At 44.0% G+C, this 21027-nt stretch overlaps 1 protein-coding gene across 1 annotated transcript; it reads right to left on the reverse strand.

The window, feature by feature from the left end:
* Positions 1–304: 304 nt before the first annotated feature.
* rai2 (retinoic acid induced 2) lies at positions 305–16347 on the reverse strand (the record flags this gene model as incomplete). The annotated part of the gene is made up of 5 exons (XM_079507046.1): positions 305–1178; positions 2316–2710; positions 3371–3568; positions 5468–5721; positions 16053–16347. The coding sequence occupies 5 exons, from the start codon at positions 16345–16347 to the stop codon at positions 305–307; spliced, it is 2016 nt and encodes a 671-aa protein (XP_079363172.1).
* Positions 16348–21027: the final 4680 nt, after the last annotated feature.

Raw genomic sequence — 21027 nt, forward strand, 5'->3', positions numbered from 1 at the left:
ACTTCAACAAACTGTCTTTAAAAGAGCACGCCACTCTAAAGTAGTGCATTACAAAACCAGGGGAAAAAATATATACGGATTCATAGAAATGCGAGGGGTCACCGAGGGGTCACCGTTCCTCCAGTTCTGTGAGCATTAAACACATCACGCTATCGGACGTCCGACGTACACCCCACGGTTTATACGACCTGTGGAACGTGTACTCTTAAATCTTGGTCGTTTTTCAGGCGTAAAAAGATGCACATGAGTTGAGCTCCAGAATGTCTAGAATGTGCTTTATGTCCTAAAGACGAAGGAAGAGCTCTCACTTCCTGGGCAGAAAGGCGGCCAGCCGCTGCTTCTTAATGGGCAGGAAGTGGATCTCCTGCGAGCCGACCTTCTTCACTTTGATAGCTCTGTTTTTAGGGGCCTTCCTGCCCAGCGGGTCGCCGGGGTCGTGCTGCTCCCCCCCCGCTGGGGGCCCGCTGGACGACGACGACGGGGGGAGGGGGCCGTACAGCTGCTGTACGGGGCCCGAGGCGGCCGCCGCCGCCGCCCCCGTCCCGCCAACCCCGTCTCGCTTGATGGAGAAGTTCTTGGTGGACACGCCCGACAGCCCTTTGATCTTCCCGCAGAGGAAGGCGGGGATGGCGTCCTTCACCGACACGATGACCTTGGCCGTCTGCGATGCGGCGCTCACTATCTCCCCTGGCGGTCCGCCACCGCCGCCCAGGGAACCCGCCGCCCCCTCGCGGCTCAGGGTGCCTGAGGCGCCGCCGCCGCCGCTAGCGTCCACCTGCAGCCACTTGTGCTGCCGGGTGAACTCCAGCGACGCCAGGCCGCTCATCAGCAGCTTGGAGTCCAGCGTCGGGACGCCCTCCATCGGCCGCAGCGCGCCCAGAGACGGCGCCGGGGGGGCGCCGCCCCCGCCGGGGGAGAGTTCCCCTCGACCGAACTCTCGACCGCCGCCGCCTCCTAGCGAGCTCGCCGCCGCCGCCGGCTGCTGCATATACTTCTTCTTGGCGCTGCCGGCCACCGATAGGTCGAGCACGTTGTCCTGCTGCGGGGGGGAGGGGAACTCCAGTTTGGGCTGGACGGCCGCCGGACACAGTCTGACGGACAGGTCCAACGCCTCGCCTTCTGACGACGACGACGGGGGAGGGGCCGCGTGTGGAGGATGGGGCGGTGCCACGCCGAACCTGCCGGGGCAGAGACAGAACCATGGTTATTACAGTAACCTGGAGAGAACCAGGGTTATCACAGTAACCTGGAGAGAACCATGGTTATTACAGTAATTTTAGTGATTATTTTAGTTATTATAGTGAAAAGAACAAAACTGGAAACATTGTTTCGCAAAGCGAGGCTTTGCGAAGAATGTACTACCTGGAACTGTTGTTTACAAAAGTAGCTAAAACTACCTCAAATCACTACCACTCAAAATCTATATTTCATACAAAGGCCTAATAAATTGGGTGGCTATGAAATACTATCCAGTATTATTAAGCCCTATATAAATAGTCACAAATGGCAAACAACATTGCTGATCTACAAGCTGACAACAAGGCTAGCTACATTGCTTGTACATGCAATGTACAAATATATCTCTTCTATAATAGCAGCTATATCATCACTAGTTTTCTGAGCTTTTTGAATCCCGCCTCACACCATATGCCAAAACAAAATCACACCCGTGTGAAGTGAGGGGCGCTAATATATTAATATATTAAAGTCTAACTCATGTTGATTAGGTGATGTAATGGTGATGTAAAACAAAGTGTGCCAACACAAACATTAAACGCCATTTACAATAAAGAGACAACATTATGACGTAATGAGGCACATTATGATCCGTCATTGACAATGGCGTTTACAAAACAAACATTGAACTAAAAACAAACATTAAACCTGTATATAGGAGGGGCTAGCGCCCCTCAAAAATGAAACGAACACAAAAACCTTTCCAGAATTAAAAAAATCACACCTGTGTGAACTGAGTGGTGCAACTACACATTTATTGTTATAGTTACTGTACATTGATTCACTCTGACGTGATATCTGAGATGTCAGTGACGTCACATACTAACCATAGCAACCATGCTCGTTTTTTTGGTTGCTAACCATAGCAACCATGCTCGTTTTTTTGGTACGAACAAACACGGGTACACGGGTACAAAGCCAGTTGTTGGAGTGGTTTGCACCACTCAAAAAACAAACCAAAACTATCAAAACCACCTTAAAGAAATAATAATAAATAAAACTGAACCAAAATTGAAAAAAGGTCTAAATAAATGAATTAATAAATACATGAATAAATAAATACTATAGCCTGTACTAACCTGGCAGAGCAGGTGTGCGAGGAGGAGGAGGAGGAGGAGGTAGCGTCTCGGGGGCAGGTGGTGGTGGTCTGGGTGCTCCTGCTCACGGTGCAGACGGACCGGGGCACGTTGCCCTTGGAGTCCTCCCCGTGCCCGTGGGGGGGCACCATGGGCACGGGGATGGGCAGCGGGATGGGCAGGGGCACCGGCAGCGGGATCACCACCGGGTAGGGCACCAGCAGGGTGGCGGGGGGCACCAGCGGAGCCAGAGGGGAGGCGTAGGGGTGCGAGAGGGGAGGGGGAGGAGGCGGGGGATGGGAGGTGAAGAAGGCGGAGGCGAACGGGTCTGTGGCGCCGGGGGCGGAGCCTGGAGACTGACAGGCGGAAGAGGCGGCGGCCTGGGAGGTGAAGAGGTCCTGGAAGTACAGTAGGAAGTACAGTAGGAAGTACAGTAGGGATGGTATTGGTGTGTGTGTGTGTGTGTGTGTGTGTGCGCGTGCGCGCGAATGGTGGTCCCTTATTGGCTGTTGATGGTGACGTAACTAAGGTACGTTTCAAGGTTGGTATATAAGGTCAGTAACGGGTCTAAATGATTTAGAACAGCAGCTGTAATAGACATTAGTTAGTAGCAGTACTTGCGTGCTCTGCTTGCGCACAAGTAGGCCATGTATGGCCTACTTGTAAAAACACAAATAGGTATACAGAACAGAACAAGGTATGGTGGTGATTTCCTAGGAGTATTGTGTCCCCTCCCTCAGCCATCACGGCATTAAACAAAGCACCCCGACGATATGACGGTTCTGTGTACAGTGGGGACCTCATGTTTATGTTCAATGTTTTCAACAGATCTGTGACGACAAATATACCTTCGGGCAGTGGTGAGCTGGCGGTATGGCAGTCCAGGGCGCCGCCCCGTTAGTTCAGACACCGCACGCACCGACGCACTCCCCCCACATGCAATTCAAATGAGCTCTATGCACACCCGCGACGTCATTCAAATACAGCCCTACTAGTTAAAAGATCCGCAGCACAACACTGCCTTCAGGGATGAAGATTATTATTATTATTATTCTTACCTGCAAGATGGCGGCGAATGCCGGGTTTTGCAGCAGGGAGAGCAGGTTGGAGTCTGGAGAGGATGAACCTCCTGAAGACTTCTGGTCCAGAGGAGGAGGAGGAGGAGGAGGGGGAGGATGGGGGAGGCCGAAGGTCAACGAGGCGTTCTGGCACAGCACGTTGTTCTGGAGAGGCAGAGCGGGACAGCCTGACGCCATCTGGAGGGAACGGGTTGAGATGTTAGTGAACCATCTGGAGGGAACGGTTTGAGATGTTAGTGGACCATCTGGAGGGAACGGTTTGAGATGTTAGTGGACCATCTGGAGGGAACGGTTTGAGATGTTAGTGGACCATCTGGAGGGAACGGTTTGAGATGTTAGGGGACGATAGAACCATCTGGAGGGAACGGGTTGAGATGTTAGTGGACCATCTGGAGGGAACAGGTTGAGATGTTAGTGGACCATCTGGAGGGAACAGGTTGAGATGTTAGTGGACCATCTGGAGGGAACGGTTTGAGATGTTAGGGGACGATAGAAATCATTCCATCTGGGGTTGGCGAAAGGGCCTTTCTGTGTGGAGTTTGCATGTTCTCCCCGTGTCCCCTAGGGTAGGTACCCTCACATGTTCTCCCCGTGTCCCCTAGGGTAGGTACCCTCACATGTTCTCCCCGTGTCCCCTAGGGTAGGTACCCTCACAAAAAACATGCAGTAATCCTGGTCTCTAAACTGCCTCCCCCTGGCCAGCCGGGGTGCCTGATGGAGGGGAAAGGAACTGGTTCGAATAACGTGTTCCTTCCACGCGCAAAATCATGGGATAAGAATTACTTTAAAAAAAAAGAAATGTTAGTGGACGATAGAAATCATTCCAATTAACAATTTAACTATGCTTTTTTGTGTACCATCGAACATGGCACTTCACCACTGCTTACGGAACTCTGCTCTGCCTCGTTTCTGCAGCAACGATGTAATGCCGAAAATTACAGTAAAGCACACCGTTCATCCATCTTCAACTGCTTATCCGTGGTCGGGTCACGGGGGCAACAGCTCCACCAGAGAGCTCCAGACTTCCCTCTCCAGAGCAACATTAGTAACTTCATCTTGGGGGATCTCGAGGCGTTCCAAGGCCAGTGTGGCGATAAAATCCCAACATCTGGTCCTTGGTCTGCCCCGGGGTTTCCTCCCAGTGGGACGTGCCCGAGAGGCATCCAAACCAGATGCCCGAACCACCTCAGCTTTCCAGGCGAAGGAGCAGCGGCTCTACTCCGAGTCTCTCCCGTGTGACTGAACTTCTCACCCTATCTCTAAGGGAGATGAACTTCTCACCCTATCTCTAAGGGAGATGCCAGCCACCCGTCGAAGAAAACTAATTTTGGCCGCTTGTATTCGCGACCTTATTCTTTTGGTCATGACCCACAGGTGAGAGTAGGAACGAAGATTGCTCGGTATATAGACGGAGAGCTTTGCCTTCTGGCTCAGCTCTCTTTTCGTCACAACAGAGCGGTACAGCGACTGCAATACCGCTCCAATTCTCCGGCTGATCTCCTTCTCCGTCCTCCCCTCACTCGTAAACAAGACCCCGAGACACTTCAAAAAGTATTTGTTGAAGAGTCTGAGCAATTATGTTTTACTGTATTTTGTGTTAATTAGATAGTTTAAGTAGCCTAGGCAGGCCTACAGTTCAATGGATTGTTCAAAGACTGAGCTTAAATCAGAATTTGCTACTAAAAGTAACACTAAGACTAAGTTGCTAAAATACTTTTAGTCTTACTAGAATTACTAAAATTACTAGGTTAGGTTTCTGGTTTAGGTTTATTCTAAGTGGGGAACAAAGAACCTTTTTTGCATGGTGGGGAACATAGAACCTGGGGAACATAGGTACGCTCCCATTTTCATTGCAGCTCAAAAGGCTTCCAAACCCCAGAACCACAGAAAATCCACTGAATGTTCAAAGTTCAGGTTTTTTGGATGTAATTGAGGTCAAAAAAACAAAGAAATAATAAAAATAAATGAAAATGAAGCTTATGAAACCTTCAAGGCCGATACCTGGGAGCTGAGGTGCTGCAGCAGCTGCGGGTCCAGGACCAGCGGCAGCGACAGCGCCCCCTGGCTGGTCATTACCTGGGAGCTGAGGTGCTGCAGCAGCTGCGGGTCCAGGACCAGCGGCAGCGACAGCGCCCCCTGGCTGGTCATGAAGTACGGCGTGGCCCCCATCTGGCCGTGCAGCGCCCCCATCTGGCCGTGCAGCGAAGGCACGGCGCCGGCGCCTCCCCCGGACATCTGCAGGTGGATGGGCAGGACCATGGGACTGTCCCCCAGACAGATGGGCTGGAGCAGGGTGGTGGCCACCTTCACAGACACCCCTCCGCCTCCACCTGGGGGGGGGGAGACAGACTAGCGATTAGCCAATCAATTGTTTGTTTTAACCCATTTAGGCCTGACGTCGAAATTTAAAAAAGAAGTTTTCTAAATCATGATTTGAGGCACATTTTAACGATTTTTCAAAAATAGCAGACCTACAAGCTTGTAGATCTGCTATTTTTCAATAGCTAAAGTTTAACGTAACGCTTAAAACACCAAAAGGGGTTCCCGCCCAGAATGGTATAATGGCAAAAATGTCAGCCTGACCTTTTTATTTCGTTTCACTTCATTATTCAGGATTTATTTTGATTTATTTTTTTGTCCAGAACTCGTGTCACAATTGCCATTGAAAGGAGAATTTACGTCATATATGTGTCTGAACAAATCTGCTTTTTGTGGCAACCATCCAAACATTAAATGCCATTGACAATGAAATGGAAATTTACGTCATATATAGACGAGCAAATCGGCCTTTACGTCATCATGTGTCTGAACAACGACAAGAGCGCCCCTCACTTCACACGCGTGTGATTTTTATGTGCGTGGCTATAGCGGTTCAGGGCTGGAGCCAGGCTACAAACATTCCATGTATGTACAGTATGCCTTTTAGGACACTTTGGCAAACACCAAATTACAGTTTTCTGAAAAACTATCAGTGCTCAAATCCTTTCATGCCAAGTACCCCCAAAATCAGCGGATTGGACCTTTATCTCTCTATTGAATAGAGACCTTTATCTCTCTATTGAATAGAGACCGTTATCTCTCTATTGAATAGACCGTTATCTCTCTATTGAATAGAGACCGTTAACTCTCTATTGAATAGAGACCGTTATCTCTCTATTGAATAGAGACCGTTATCTCTCTATTGAATAGAGACCGTTATCTCTCTATTGAATAGAGACCTTTATCTCTCTATTGAATAGACCGTTAGCTCTCTATTGAATAGAGACCGTTATCTCTCTATTGAATAGAGACCGTTATCTCTCTATTGAATAGACCGTTATCTCTCTATTGAATAGAGACCGTTATCTCTCTATTGAATAGAGACCGTTATCTCTCTATTGAATAGAGACCTTTATCTCTCTATTGAATAGACCGTTAGCTCTCTATTGAATAGAGACCGTTATCTCTCTATTGAATAGAGACCGTTATCTCTCTATTGAATAGACCGTTATCTCTCTATTGAATAGACCGTTATCTCTCTATTGAATAGACCGTTATCTCTCTATTGAATAGACCGTTATCTCTCTATTGAATAGAGACCGTTATCTCTCTATTGAATAGAGACCTTTATCTCTCTATTGAATAGGACCGTTATCTCTCTATTGAATAGAGACCGTTATCTCTCTATTGAATAGGACCGTTATCTCTCTATTGAATAGACCGTTATCTCTCTATTGAATAGACCGTTATCTCTCTATTGAATAGAGACCGTTATCTCTCTATTGAAGAGACCGTTATCTCTCTATTGAATAGACCGTTATCTCTCTATTGAAGAGACCGTTATCTCTCTATTGAATAGACCGTTATCTCTCTATTGAATAGACCGTTATCTCTCTATTGAATAGAGACCGTTATCTCTCTATTGAATAGACCGTTATCTCTCTATTGAATAGAGACCGTTATCTCTCTATTGAATAGGACCGTTATCTCTCTATTGAATAGGACCGTTATCTCTCTATTGAATAGAGACCGTTATCTCTCTATTGAATAGAGACCGTTATCTCTCTATTGAATAGACCGTTATCTCTCTATTGAATAGAGACCGTTATCTCTCTATTGAATAGAGACCGTTATCTCTCTATTGAATAGAGACCGTTATCTCTCTATTGAATAGACCGTTATCTCTCTATTGAATAGGACCGTTATCTCTCTATTGAATAGAGACCGTTATCTCTCTATTGAGTAGAGACCGTTATCTCTCTATTGAATAGAGACCGTTATCTCTCTATTGAATAGAGACCGTTATCTCTCTATTGAATAGAGACCGTTATCTCTCTATTGAATAGAGACCGTTATCTCTCTATTGAATAGGACCGTTATCTCTCTATTGAATAGAGACCGTTATCTCTCTATTGAATAGAGACCGTTATCTCTCTATTGAATAGAGACCGTTATCTCTCTATTGAATAGAGACCGTTATCTCTCTATTGAATAGACCGTTATCTCTCTATTGAATAGAGACCGTTATCTCTCTGTTGAATAGACCGTTATCTCTCTATTGAATAGAGACCGTTATCTCTCTATTGAATAGAGACCGTTATCTCTCTATTGAATAGAGACCGTTATCTCTCTATTGAATAGAGACCGTTTACTCTCTATTGAATAGGACCGTTATCTCTCTATTGAATAGAGACCGTTATCTCTCTATTGAATAGGACCGTTATCTCTCTATTGAATAGACCGTTATCTCTCTATTGAATAGAGACCGTTATCTCTCTATTGAATAGAGACCGTTATCTCTCTATTGAATAGACCGTTATCTCTCTATTGAATAGTACCGTTATCTCTCTATTGAATAGACCGTTATCTCTCTATTGAATAGAGACCGTTATCTCTCTATTGAATAGAGACCGTTATCTCTCTATTGAATAGGACCGTTATCTCTCTATTGAATAGACCGTTATCTCTCTATTGAATAGGACCGTTATCTCTCTATTGAATAGAGACCGTTATCTCTCTATTGAATAGGACCGTTATCTCTCTATTGAATAGGACCGTTATCTCTCTATTGAATAGGACCGTTATCTCTCTATTGAATAGGACCGTTATCTCTCTATTGAATAGGACCGTTATCTCTCTATTGAATAGAGACCGTTATCTCTCTATTGAATAGGACCGTTATCTCTCTATTGAATAGGACCGTTATCTCTCTATTGAATAGAGACCGTTATCTCTCTATTGAATAGAGACCGTTATCTCGCTATTGAATAGGACCGTTATCTCTCTATTGAATAGACCGTTATCTCTCTATTGAATAGGACCGTTATCTCTCTATTGAATAGAGACCGTTATCTCTCTATTGAATAGAGACCGTTATCTCTCTATTGAATAGGACCGTTATCTCTCTATTGAATAGACCGTTATCTCTCTATTGAATAGAGACCGTTATCTCTCTATTGAATAGAGACCGTTATCTCTCTATTGAATAGAGACCGTTATCTCTCTATTGAATAGAGACCGTTATCTCTCTATTGAATAGAGACCGTTATCTCTCTATTGAATAGAGACCGTTATCTCTCTATTGAATAGAGACCGTTATCTCTCTATTGAATAGGACCGTTATCTCTCTATTGAATAGAGACCGTTATCTCTCTATTGAATAGGACCGTTATCTCTCTATTGAATAGACCGTTATCTCTCTATTGAATAGAGACCGTTATCTCTCTATTGAATAGAGACCGTTATCTCTCTATTGAATAGGACCGTTATCTCTCTATTGAATAGGACCGTTATATCTCTATTGAATAGACCGTTATCTCTCTATTGAATAGACCGTTATCTCTCTATTGAATAGACTGTTATCTCTCTATTGAATAGGACCGTTATCTCTCTATTGAATAGGACCGTTATCTCTCTATTGAATAGACCGTTATCTCTCTATTGAATAGGACCGTTATCTCTCTATTGAATAGAGACCGTTATCTCTCTATTGAATAGAGACCGTTATCTCTCTATTGAATAGGACCGTTATCTCTCTATTGAATAGACCGTTATCTCTCTATTGAATAGGACCGTTATCTCTCTATTGAATAGAGACCGTTATCTCTCTATTGAATAGGACCGTTATCTCTCTATTGAATAGGACCGTTATCTCTCTATTGAATAGACCGTTATCTCTCTATTGAATAGAGACCGTTATATCTCTATTGAATAGAGACCGTTATCTCTCTATTGAATAGAGACCGTTATCTCTCTATTGAATAGAGACCGTTATCTCTCTATTGAATAGAGACCGTTATCTCTATTGAATAGGACCGTTATCTCTCTATTGAATAGACCGTTATCTCTCTATTGAATAGACTGTTATCTCTCTATTGAATAGAGACCGTTATCTCTCTATTGAATAGACCGTTATCTCTCTATTGAATAGACCGTTATCTCTCTATTGAATAGACCGTTATCTCTCTATTGAATAGACCGTTATCTCTCTTTTGAATAGAGACCGTTATCTCTCTATTGAATAGAGACCGTTATCTCTCTATTGAATAGAGACCGTTATCTCTCTATTGAATAGAGACCGTTATCTCTCTATTGAATAGAGACCGTTATCTCTCTATTGAATAGAGACCGTTATCTCTCTATTGAATAGACCGTTATCTCTCTATTGAATAGAGACAGTTATCTCTCTATTGAATAGAGACCGTTATCTCTCTATTGAATAGAGACCGTTATCTCTCTATTGAATAGAGACAGTTATCTCTCTATTGAATAGAGACCGTTATCTCTCTATTGAATAGAGACCGTTATCTCTCTATTGAATAGAGACCGTTATCTCTCTATTGAATAGAGACCGTTATCTCTCTATTGAATAGACCGTTATCTCTCTGTTGAATAGGACCGTTATCTCTCTATTGAATAGGACCGTTATCTCTCTATTGAATAGAGACCGTTATCTCTCTATTGAATAGAGACCGTTATCTCTCTATTGAATAGACCGTTATCTCTCTATTGAATAGGACCGTTATCTCTCTATTGAATAGGACCGTTATCTCTCTATTGAATAGAGACCGTTATCTCTCTGTTGAATAGAGACCGTTATCTCTCTATTGAATAGGACCGTTATCTCTCTATTGAATAGGACCGTTATCTCTCTATTGAATAGAGACCGTTATCTCGTTATCTCTCTATTGAATAGACCGTTATCTCTCTATTGAATAGACCGTTATCTCTCTATTGAATAGAGACCGTTATCTCTCTATTGAATAGAGACCGTTATCTCTCTATTGAATAGGACCGTTATCTCTCTATTGAATAGAGACCGTTATCTCTCTATTGAATAGAGACCGTTATCTCTCTATTGAATAGAGACCGTTATCTCTCTATTGAATAGGACCGCTATCTCTCTATTGAATAGGACCGTTATCTCTCTATTGAATAGAGACCGTTATCTCTCTATTGAATAGGACCGTTATCTCTCTATTGAATAGAGACCGTTATCTCTCTATTGAATAGAGACCGTTATCTCTCTATTGAATAGACCGTTATCCCTCTATTGAATAGGACCGTTATCTCTCTATTGAATAGAGACCGTTATCTCTCTATTGAATAGAGACCGTTATCTCTCTATTGAATAGGACCGTTATCTCTCTATGGAATAGGACCGTTATCTCTCTATTGAATAGAGACCGTTATTTCTCTATTGAATAGAGACCGTTATCTCTCTATTGAATAGGACCGTTATCTCTCTATTGAATAGGACCGTTATCTCTCTATTGAATAGGACCGTTATCTCTCTATTGAATAGAGACCGTTATCTCTCTGTTGAATAGAGACCGTTATCTCTCTATTGAATAGGACCGTTATCTCTCTATTGAATAGGACCGTTATCTCTCTATTGAATAGAGACCGTTATCTCGTTATCTCTCTATTGAATAGACCGTTATCTCTCTATTGAATAGACCGTTATCTCTCTATTGAATAGAGACCGTTATCTCTCTATTGAATAGAGACCGTTATCTCTCTATTGAATAGGACCGTTATCTCTCTATTGAATAGAGACCGTTATCTCTCTATTGAATAGAGACCGTTATCTCTCTATTGAATAGAGACCGTTATCTCTCTATTGAATAGGACCGCTATCTCTCTATTGAATAGGACCGTTATCTCTCTATTGAATAGAGACCGTTATCTCTCTATTGAATAGGACCGTTATCTCTCTATTGAATAGAGACCGTTATCTCTCTATTGAATAGAGACCGTTATCTCTCTATTGAATAGACCGTTATCCCTCTATTGAATAGGACCGTTATCTCTCTATTGAATAGAGACCGTTATCTCTCTATTGAATAGAGACCGTTATCTCTCTATTGAATAGGACCGTTATCTCTCTATGGAATAGGACCGTTATCTCTCTATTGAATAGAGACCGTTATTTCTCTATTGAATAGAGACCGTTATCTCTCTATTGAATAGGACCGTTATCTCTCTATTGAATAGGACCGTTATCTCTCTATTGAATAGGACCGTTATCTCTCTATTGAATAGACCGTTATCTCTCTATTGAATAGAGACCGTTATCTCTCTATTGAATAGAGACCGTTATCTCTCTATTGAATAGAGACCGTTATCTCTCTATTGAATAGAGACCGTTATCTCTCTATTGAATAGAGACCGTTATCTCTCTATTGAAGAGACCGTTATCTCTCAATTGAAGAGACCGTTATCTCTCTATTGAATAGAGACCGTTATCTCTATTGAATAGGACCGTTATCTCTCTATTGAATAGACCGTTATCTCTCTATTGAATAGACTGTTATCTCTCTATTGAATAGAGACCGTTATCTCTCTATTGAATAGACCGTTATCTCTCTATTGAATAGACCGTTATCTCTCTATTGAATAGACCGTTATCTCTCTATTGAATAGGACCGTTATCTCTCTATTGAATAGACCGTTATCTCTCTATTGAATAGGACCGTTATCTCTCTATTGAATAGACCGTTATCTCTCTATTGAATAGGACCGTTATCTCTCTATTGAATAGACCGTTATCTCTCTATTGAATAGAGACCGTTATCTCTCTATTGAATAGAGACCGTTATCTCTCTATTGAATAGAGACCGTTATCTCTCTATTGAATAGACCGTTATCTCTCTATTGAATAGACCGTTATCTCTCTATTGAATTTAGACCGTTATCTCTCTATTGAATAGAGACCGTTATCTCTATCTCTCTATTGAATAGAGACCATTATCTCTCTATTGAATATAGACCGTTATCTCTCTATTGAATAGAGACCGTTATCTCTCTATTGAATAGAGACCGTTATCTCTCTTTTGAATAGAGACCGTTATCTCTCTATTGAATAGAGACCGTTATCTCTCTATTGAATAGAGACCGTTATCTCTCTATTGAATAGACCGTTATATCTCTATTGAATAGAGACCGTTATCTCTCTATTGAATAGGACCGGTATCTCTCTATTGAATAGAGACCGTTATCTCTCTATTGAATAGAGACCGTTATCTCTCTATTGAATAGAGACCGTTATGTCTCTATTGAATAGAGACCGTTATGTCTCTATTGAATAGGACCGTTATCTCTCTATTGAATAGAGACCGTTATCTCTCTATTGAATAGAGACCGTTATCTCTCTATTGAATAGAGACCGTTATCTCTCTATTGAATAGACCGTTATCTCTCTATTGAATAGGACCGTTATCTCTCTATTGAATAGAGACCGTTATCTCTCTATTGAATAGAGACCGTTATCTCTCTATTGAATAGAGACCGTTATCTCTCTATTGAATAGAGACCGTTATCTCTCTATTGAATAGACCGTTATCTCTCTGTTGAATAGAGACCGTTATCTCTCTGTTGAATAGAGACCGTTATCTCTCTGTTGAATAGGACCGTTATCTCTCTATTGAATAGAGACCGTTATCTCTCTATTGAATAGAGACCGTTATCTCTCTATTGAATAGAGACCGTTATCTCTCTATTGAATAGACCGTTATCTCTCTATTGAATAGGACCGTTATCTCTCTATTGAATAGGACCGTTATCTCTCTATTGAATAGAGACCGTTATCTCTCTGTTGAATAGAGACCGTTATCTCTCTATTGAATAGAGACCGTTATCTCTCTATTGAATAGGACCGTTATCTCTCTATTGAATAGGACCGTTATCTCTCTATTGAATAGAGACCGTTATCTCGTTATCTCTCTATTGAATAGACCGTTATCTCTCTATTGAATAGACCGTTATCTCTCTATTGAATAGAGACCGTTATCTCTCTATTGAATAGAGACCGTTATCTCTCTATTGAATAGAGACCGTTATCTCTCTATTGAATAGAGACCGTTATCTCTCTATTGAATAGAGACCGTTATCTCTCTATTGAATAGGACCGTTATCTCTCTATTGAATAGGACCGTTATCTCTCTATTGAATAGAGACCGTTATCTCTCTATTGAATAGGACCGTTATCTCTCTATTAAATAGAGACCGTTATCTCTCTATTGAATAGAGACCGTTATCTCTCTATTGAATAGACCGTTATCTCTCTATTGAATAGGACCGTTATCTCTCTATTGAATAGGACCGTTATCTCTCTATTGAATAGAGACCGTTATCTCTCTATTGAATAGAGACCGTTATCTCTCTATTGAATAGAGACCGTTATCTCTCTATTGAATAGAGACCGTTATCTCTCTATTGAATAGGACCGTTATCTCTCTATTGAATAGGACCGTTATCTCTCTATTGAATAGAGACCGTTATCTCTCTATTGAATAGACCGTTATCTCTCTATTGAATAGAGACCGTTATCTCTCTATTGAATAGAGACCGTTATCTCTCTATTGAATAGGACCGTTATCTCTCTATTGAATAGGACCGTTATCTCTCTATTGAATAGATACCGTTATCTCTCTATTGAATAGGACCGTTATCTCTCTATTGAATAGACCGTTATCTCTCTATTGAATAGAGACCGTTATCTCTCTATTGAATAGACCGTTATCTCTCTATTGAATAGACCGTTATCTCTCTATTGAATAGAGACCGTTATCTCTCTATTGAATAGAGACCGTTATCTCTCTATTGAATAGGACCGTTATCTCTCTATTGAATAGACCGTTATCTCTCTATTGAATAGAGACCGTTATCTCTCTATTGAATAGAGACCGTTATCTCTCTATTGAATAGAGACCGTTATCTCTCTATTGAATAGAGACCGTTATCTCTCTATTGAATAGGACCGTTATCTCTCTATTGAACAGGACCATTATCTCTCTATTGAATAGAGACCGTTATCTCTCAATTGAATAGGACCGTTATCTCTCTATTGAATAGAGACCGTTATCTCTCTATTGAATAGGACCGTTATCTCTCTATTGAATAGGACCGTTATCTCTCTATTGAATAGAGACCGTTATCTCTCTATTGAATAGACCGTTATCTCTCTATTGAATAGCACCGTTATCTCTCTATTGAATAGGCAAAATCATCCGTTATCAGCACCTTCGAATAGGGCCAATATGGCCATACTGGCTGAACATAGCCTGGTCAAGGTTTCCCCCTGGTGGACGTGTCATTTCCAACTATTGTCGGCGCATGGAAACTAGGGGCTACTAATATATACTATTCTCTGCCTATCGGGACGTAACTCGGACGGCGCTGAGTCGGGTCTGGTGGCCGTCGCAACGCTCAGCACGGCGACGCGCTCGGCTAGCACCTCGCTCGGCGGTGCCTCACGTGGCTCAAGGCCACCAGACACGGCGCGCCTCCGTCAGGACATCAGTGATAATGACAATAGGTGATAATGACATACTGAGGAGCGGGGCGACTGTGGCGACTGTGGCTCAAGAGGTAGAGCAGGTCGTCCAATGATCCATGGGACGGTGGTTCGAATCCCGGCTCCTCCTGTCTACATGTCGAAGTGTCCTTGGGCAAGACACTGAACCCCTACATTGCTCCCGATGTGCTGGTTGGTACCTTGCATGGCTTCCGCCGCAATCGGTGTATGAATGTGTGCATGTAATGCACAATCTATGTAAAGCGCCTTGGATAAAGGCGCTATATAAATGCACCATTTACTGAAACGGTGAGTATGCCAGTATGGCCATATTGGGCCTATTCGAAGGTGCTGATAACGGATGATTTCACCTATTCAATAGAGAGATAACGGTCGAATGGGGTGCCAAAATGATATGTATTTAGCCGAGACGGACCACCATTGGATGACATTTCCGTGGTGTATGGATGTTTCATTTTACGCTCTCAAGAGTTAACCCATTCTGACCTGAGATCAGATTCTAAAAACGTCTTCTACATCCTGACAGTTTTCTGAAAAAGCTATGTTTCTATGTCAGTCGTTCTTCGATTTTTCAAAAATAGCAGACCTACAAGCTCGTAGCGTGCCACTCGGTGGCGCGCTACGAGCTTGTAGATCTGCTATTTTTCAATAGCTAAAGCATAAAAAGATCTACAAGGGTCCCATTTGATTGCTGGTTGCTGCCCCATCAAACACAAATGTTTGGTCAAACCATGTTTGACTCCCAATTGAATTGCATTGTGGCAGCCATTAAATCACAGACATGGCACAGAACATGTGTTTGGTAGGTGTGAACGAGGCCTGAGGCCTCATGTGATGAATAGTGGCGAGCGGCCTCCACAGTACCTCCAGGGGACTCGGTGGCGTGCGGCTGCGGTGCGTGAGTCTCCACCAGGGGGGGCCGGCGGCCCCCTTTGTTCAGCCCCGCTCCGCTGCAGCCGTCCCAGCAGGGGTCCGCGTGATGATGAGGGGGGTTCACCCCGCCGCCGCTCTCCACTTTGCCAGCAGGGGGAGCTGCTGCTGCCTCCCTGGCCTCCCTGCAGGCTTCCGGCTGTGATGGGTTGTTTGTGCTGGTCACCATGGTGATGGGGTGGTGGTGGTGGTGGTGGTGGTGGTGGGACCCGGGGTCATCTCCCTCCATCGTCCACCTCCCAGAGAGAGGGTCCACTCCTCCGTGACCGAGAGAAGCTGGGGGTTAACGGGAGGGGGGCGGGGCTAGTAGCAGTGGGCGTCGTCCATTATGCCTCCACGTACGCAGGCCTGAAACAACACAACACACTGGTTCAGAGAGATGTATAAAACAAATCACACCCGTGTGAACTGAGTGGTGCAACTCCCTCCTCCCCCTCTCCTCCCTCCTCCCCCTCTCCCCCTCTCTCTCTCTCCCGCTCTCTCTCATTAGCAGGCAACAGTGCAGCACGCACTATCTCTCTGTTTCTGTTTCTGGCACAACAGCGCCCCTACTGGTACTCATGAGTCACACATGATGAGTCAACCCACCATAGGTTAACACGGACATTGCTGTTCCTTCAAAAATAAAAAATAAAGGAAAAAGAACCTGTGTACATTGGTGACTATAATCTGGCATTCTAGCTGATCTTGAGGCCTACAAAAGAAGAAATGTTTTTCTTAACTAGTACCAACCAGGTCAACTAGTACCAACCAGGTCAACTAGTACCAACCAGGTCAACTAGTACCAACCTGGTGAACTAGTACCAACCAGGTCAACTAGTACCAACCAGGTCAACTAGTACCAACCTGGTGAACTAGTACCAACCAGGTCAACTAGTACCAACCAGGTCAACTAGTACCAACCAGGTCAACTAGTACCAACCAGGTCAACTAGTACCAACCAGGTCAACTAGTACCAACCAGGTCAACTAGTACCAACCAGGTCAACTAGTGGATTTACTAGTCGACTAGTTGCTTAACCCATTCAGGCCTGACGTCGACATTTTAAAAATGTCTTCAAAATCCTGACAGTTTTCTGAAAAACCTTATGTTTCTGTATCAGTGGTGCTCAATATTTCATGTCAAGGACCCCATAAATTATATGTAATTGGCCTCCGCCCCCTATCTGAAAATATGTTGTTCCAGGGACCCCCCCCCCCCCCCACAGAAGCAACGATTTGAGTTAAAATGTTCACTCTGTAATAATATATATTCAAAGATTTGAGGCACATTTTCACAATTTTTCAAAAATAGCAGACCTACAAAGTTCATAGCGCGGCACCTGGTGCTGCGCTAGGAGCTTGTAGATCTGCTATTTTTGAGTGGTGTAAACCACTCCTACAACTGGCTTTGTTAGTTTACGTGTCTGTCCGTACCCAAAAAAATCACACCTGTGTGAACTGAGTGGTGTAAGGTCTTATATAGACTGATCAGCTGTGGTCTGACGTAATGTCTCATTCCGGCCAATCACAATGCACCATGCTCATTTTTTTGGCACAGACAGACAGACAGACACGTAAACTAACAAAGCCAGTCGTAGGAGTGGTTTACACCACTCAAAAATGAGCATGGTTGCTATGGTCACCCAGTTCACCCGGGTGTGATTTCAGCTTTGTTAGTTTACGTGTCTGTTCGTACCAAAAAATGAGCATGGTTGCTATGGTCACCCAGTTCACCCGGGTGTGATTTCAGCTTTGTTAGTTTACGTGTCTGTTCGTACCAAAAAATGAGCATGGTTGCTATGGTCACCCAGTTCACCCGGGTGTGATTTCAGCTTTGTTAGTTTACGTGTCTGTTCGTACCAAAAAATGAGCATGGTTGCTATGATAGAGATGAGAGTACAAGTTACTACAACCACAACAACACATGCGACAGACGCCACAGACATATCCACGTTTCCGTATCCGCAGCAGGAGAGTGAGACAGGCTCCTCTTATGTGATTCCCATCTATCTGACAGCGGCATCTAGCGGCCGGGATGAAAACTACATGGAAAATGTAATATTCTGCAGGTCGCCCTGTATTCCGCGGCCTGCTTTTATTTCTGCGGACTGCTTTGATTTCTGCGGTAAATTCCGCGATCGCGGAATCGCGGATTCCTGTGGGGACTAGCTATGGTCACCCAGTTCACACGGGTGTGATTTCATTACGTCAGACATTACGTCAGACCACAGCTGATCAGTCTATATAAGACCTTACACCACTCAGTTCACACGGGTGTGATTGCATTACGTCAGACCACAGCTGATCAGTCTATATAAGACCTGACACCACTCAGTTCACACGGGTGTGATTTTTCAATAGATAAAGTATAACACAATGCTTTAAAACACCAAAAGGGGTTAAAGCAGGCTAATTAGTGACACCACGTGGGGAGGAATCGCCACGTGTTCCGATCTCGTAGATCTGCACATTTCTTTTTTGACACTTTTGAGCAAAGATCCTCCTGAATATAGTTAACAGTTTTCCACCCCCCGACAGAGAGAGGCGACATACAGATTCCCTTTTTTTCCAACTAAAAGGAGCTGGAATCTCTCCTCCAGGCCCAGCAGTGATGTCATCTGGGCTGCATTTGAGTGAGTCGGCGCCGTGATAAATACAATATGGAGGAAACAAATCACCGCCTACAGGCCTCAACATGGTTTATATAGTCACTGTGTTCAATAGAACTTGAATCAAAACAATGAATTACAAATCAAATGTTTTAACACGTTCAGGACGGGAACCCCTTTTGGTGTTTTTAAAGCATTACGTTGTGCTTTAGCTGTTGGAAAAATAGCAGATCTACAAGCTCGTAGCGCGGCACCGAGTGCCGTGCTACGAGCTTGTAGATCTGCTATTTTTCCAATAGCGCTTGTAGATCGGCTATTTTTTTGAAAAATCGTGAAAATGTGGCGCGAATCTTTGAATATATATTATCTGACAGCGAACGTTTTTAGCTCAAATCTTTAGCTTCTGGGGGGGGTCCCTGGAACAACATATTTTCAGATGGAAGTTCGCCGGCCAAATACGGATAATTCTCGGGGTCCCTGATGTGAAGAAGGTTGAGAACCACCGACAATAGAAACGTGAGGTTCTTCAGAAAACTGTTTTAGACGACATTTGTAGAATCCTCGGTTCTAAATGGGTTAATAAACTCAAGACTGGATCCAAAAGAAAAGCAAAGAAAGCGTCTCTTGGTGAGTCTGTTAGCCTGAGAGCGCCCGGGACAAAATGGAGTTCAGATGTACGCCGCTTGAACCGGCCTTTGAACTAAACTGATTTAATCTCCACTAAGTCTATTAACTGGAGACGCTTTCTGTCGTTGTCGGGCGGGAAGCTCTTAACTCCCTTTTTAAAGGTTTCGTGACATGAATTTAATTTTCATTAATTTGTATTTATTTTTTATTTTTTTAGGTTTTATGATCTCAATTACAACCCAAAAAAAAACCTGAACTTGGATTTTCTGTGGTCTGGAGTTTTCTCTGGGGTTTGGAAGCCTTTTGAGCTGCAATGGAAACAGGCAAAACAGTGAAAAACAATGACATCTGCTGGCAGATCCCATTGTCATATATGGGATTTGCAGGCTGTGACATCACACACAGCAGGCAAATCAGAGCACCTGTTTGAGCCAGAAAACCCCAGACCACAGAAAATCTACTGAATGTTAAAAAGTTCAGGGGTTTTTTTTAGTGTAATTGAGCTCAGAAAAAAAACTTTTTTTGTATGTGACAATCCCTTTATGTTTATGTATCTTTAGTGTCACAGAATATCATCAAATGTAGCTGACCCGCAAGCTCTTGGAGCTTGTAGATCGGCTACTTTTGATGGTTTGGAACCGTTAGACCCACCGACTTCATATTCGACACACACGTTCCACACCATCGCAGGGCGTGCAGTGCCCGGTGTCGAGTCGGTCGGACCCACGGTTGTCCAGAACCGCCACAAAAGGGCCTCTGCCCGCGGGCCACAGCCGTCATATCACAAGGCCTCTGCCTGGGCCAGACTCCATATTTGGGCATGCCTAAATACGGGTTCGTCCCACCGACTTCTGACATCATTCTGACATCTGCATTGACTCCATATTTATTTGGGCATGCCTGACAAAGAACTCCATACATGGGCATAAAAGGGGATACCTCTGACATCACGATATATTAAAGTGCAGTGCCCGGTGTCGAGTCGGTCAGACCAAAGTCCTCTGCCCGGGCTCTGGGCATGCAGGGCCCTGCCCAGAGCCCCAGGGCAGGGGCCCGGCCCAGAGCCCCAGGGCAGGGGCCCTGCCCTGGGGCTCTGGGCCGGGCCCTTGCCCAGAGCCCCAGGGCAGGGGCCCGGCCCAGAGCCCCAGGGCAGGGCCCCTGCCCTGGGGCTCTGGGCATGCAGGCCCCTGCCCAGAGCCCCAGGGCAGGGCCCCTGCCCTGGGGCTCTGGGCATGCAGGCCCCTGCCCAGAGCCCCAGGGCAGGGCCCTGCCCTGGGGCTCTGGGCATGCAGGCCCCTGCCCAGAGCCCAGGCTCCCACGGGCACTGCCCCCCCTGGGCACTGCCCTAGTTTAACAAATGTAAAGCATTTAAAAAAAGAGCTTGTGACTCAATCATAACTAACATGGGATCCATTGGAATAATATGTTTTGTTTTGGACATACTAGGAACACTAGCTCTATCTAACCCTCCTGACCGGATATAGAGGAACATGTGAAAACATTACTACTATTATTACTACTACTATACATATAGAGGAACATATGAAAACATTACTACTATTATTACTACTACTATACATATAGAGGAACATATGAAAACATTACTACTATTATTACTACTACTATACATATAGAGGAACATATGAAAACATTACTACTATTATTACTACTACTATACATATAGAGGAACAT

This window comes from Electrona antarctica (genome assembly GCF_951216825.1).
Source record: "Electrona antarctica genome assembly, chromosome: 7".
Taxonomy (NCBI): domain Eukaryota; kingdom Metazoa; phylum Chordata; class Actinopteri; order Myctophiformes; family Myctophidae; genus Electrona; species Electrona antarctica.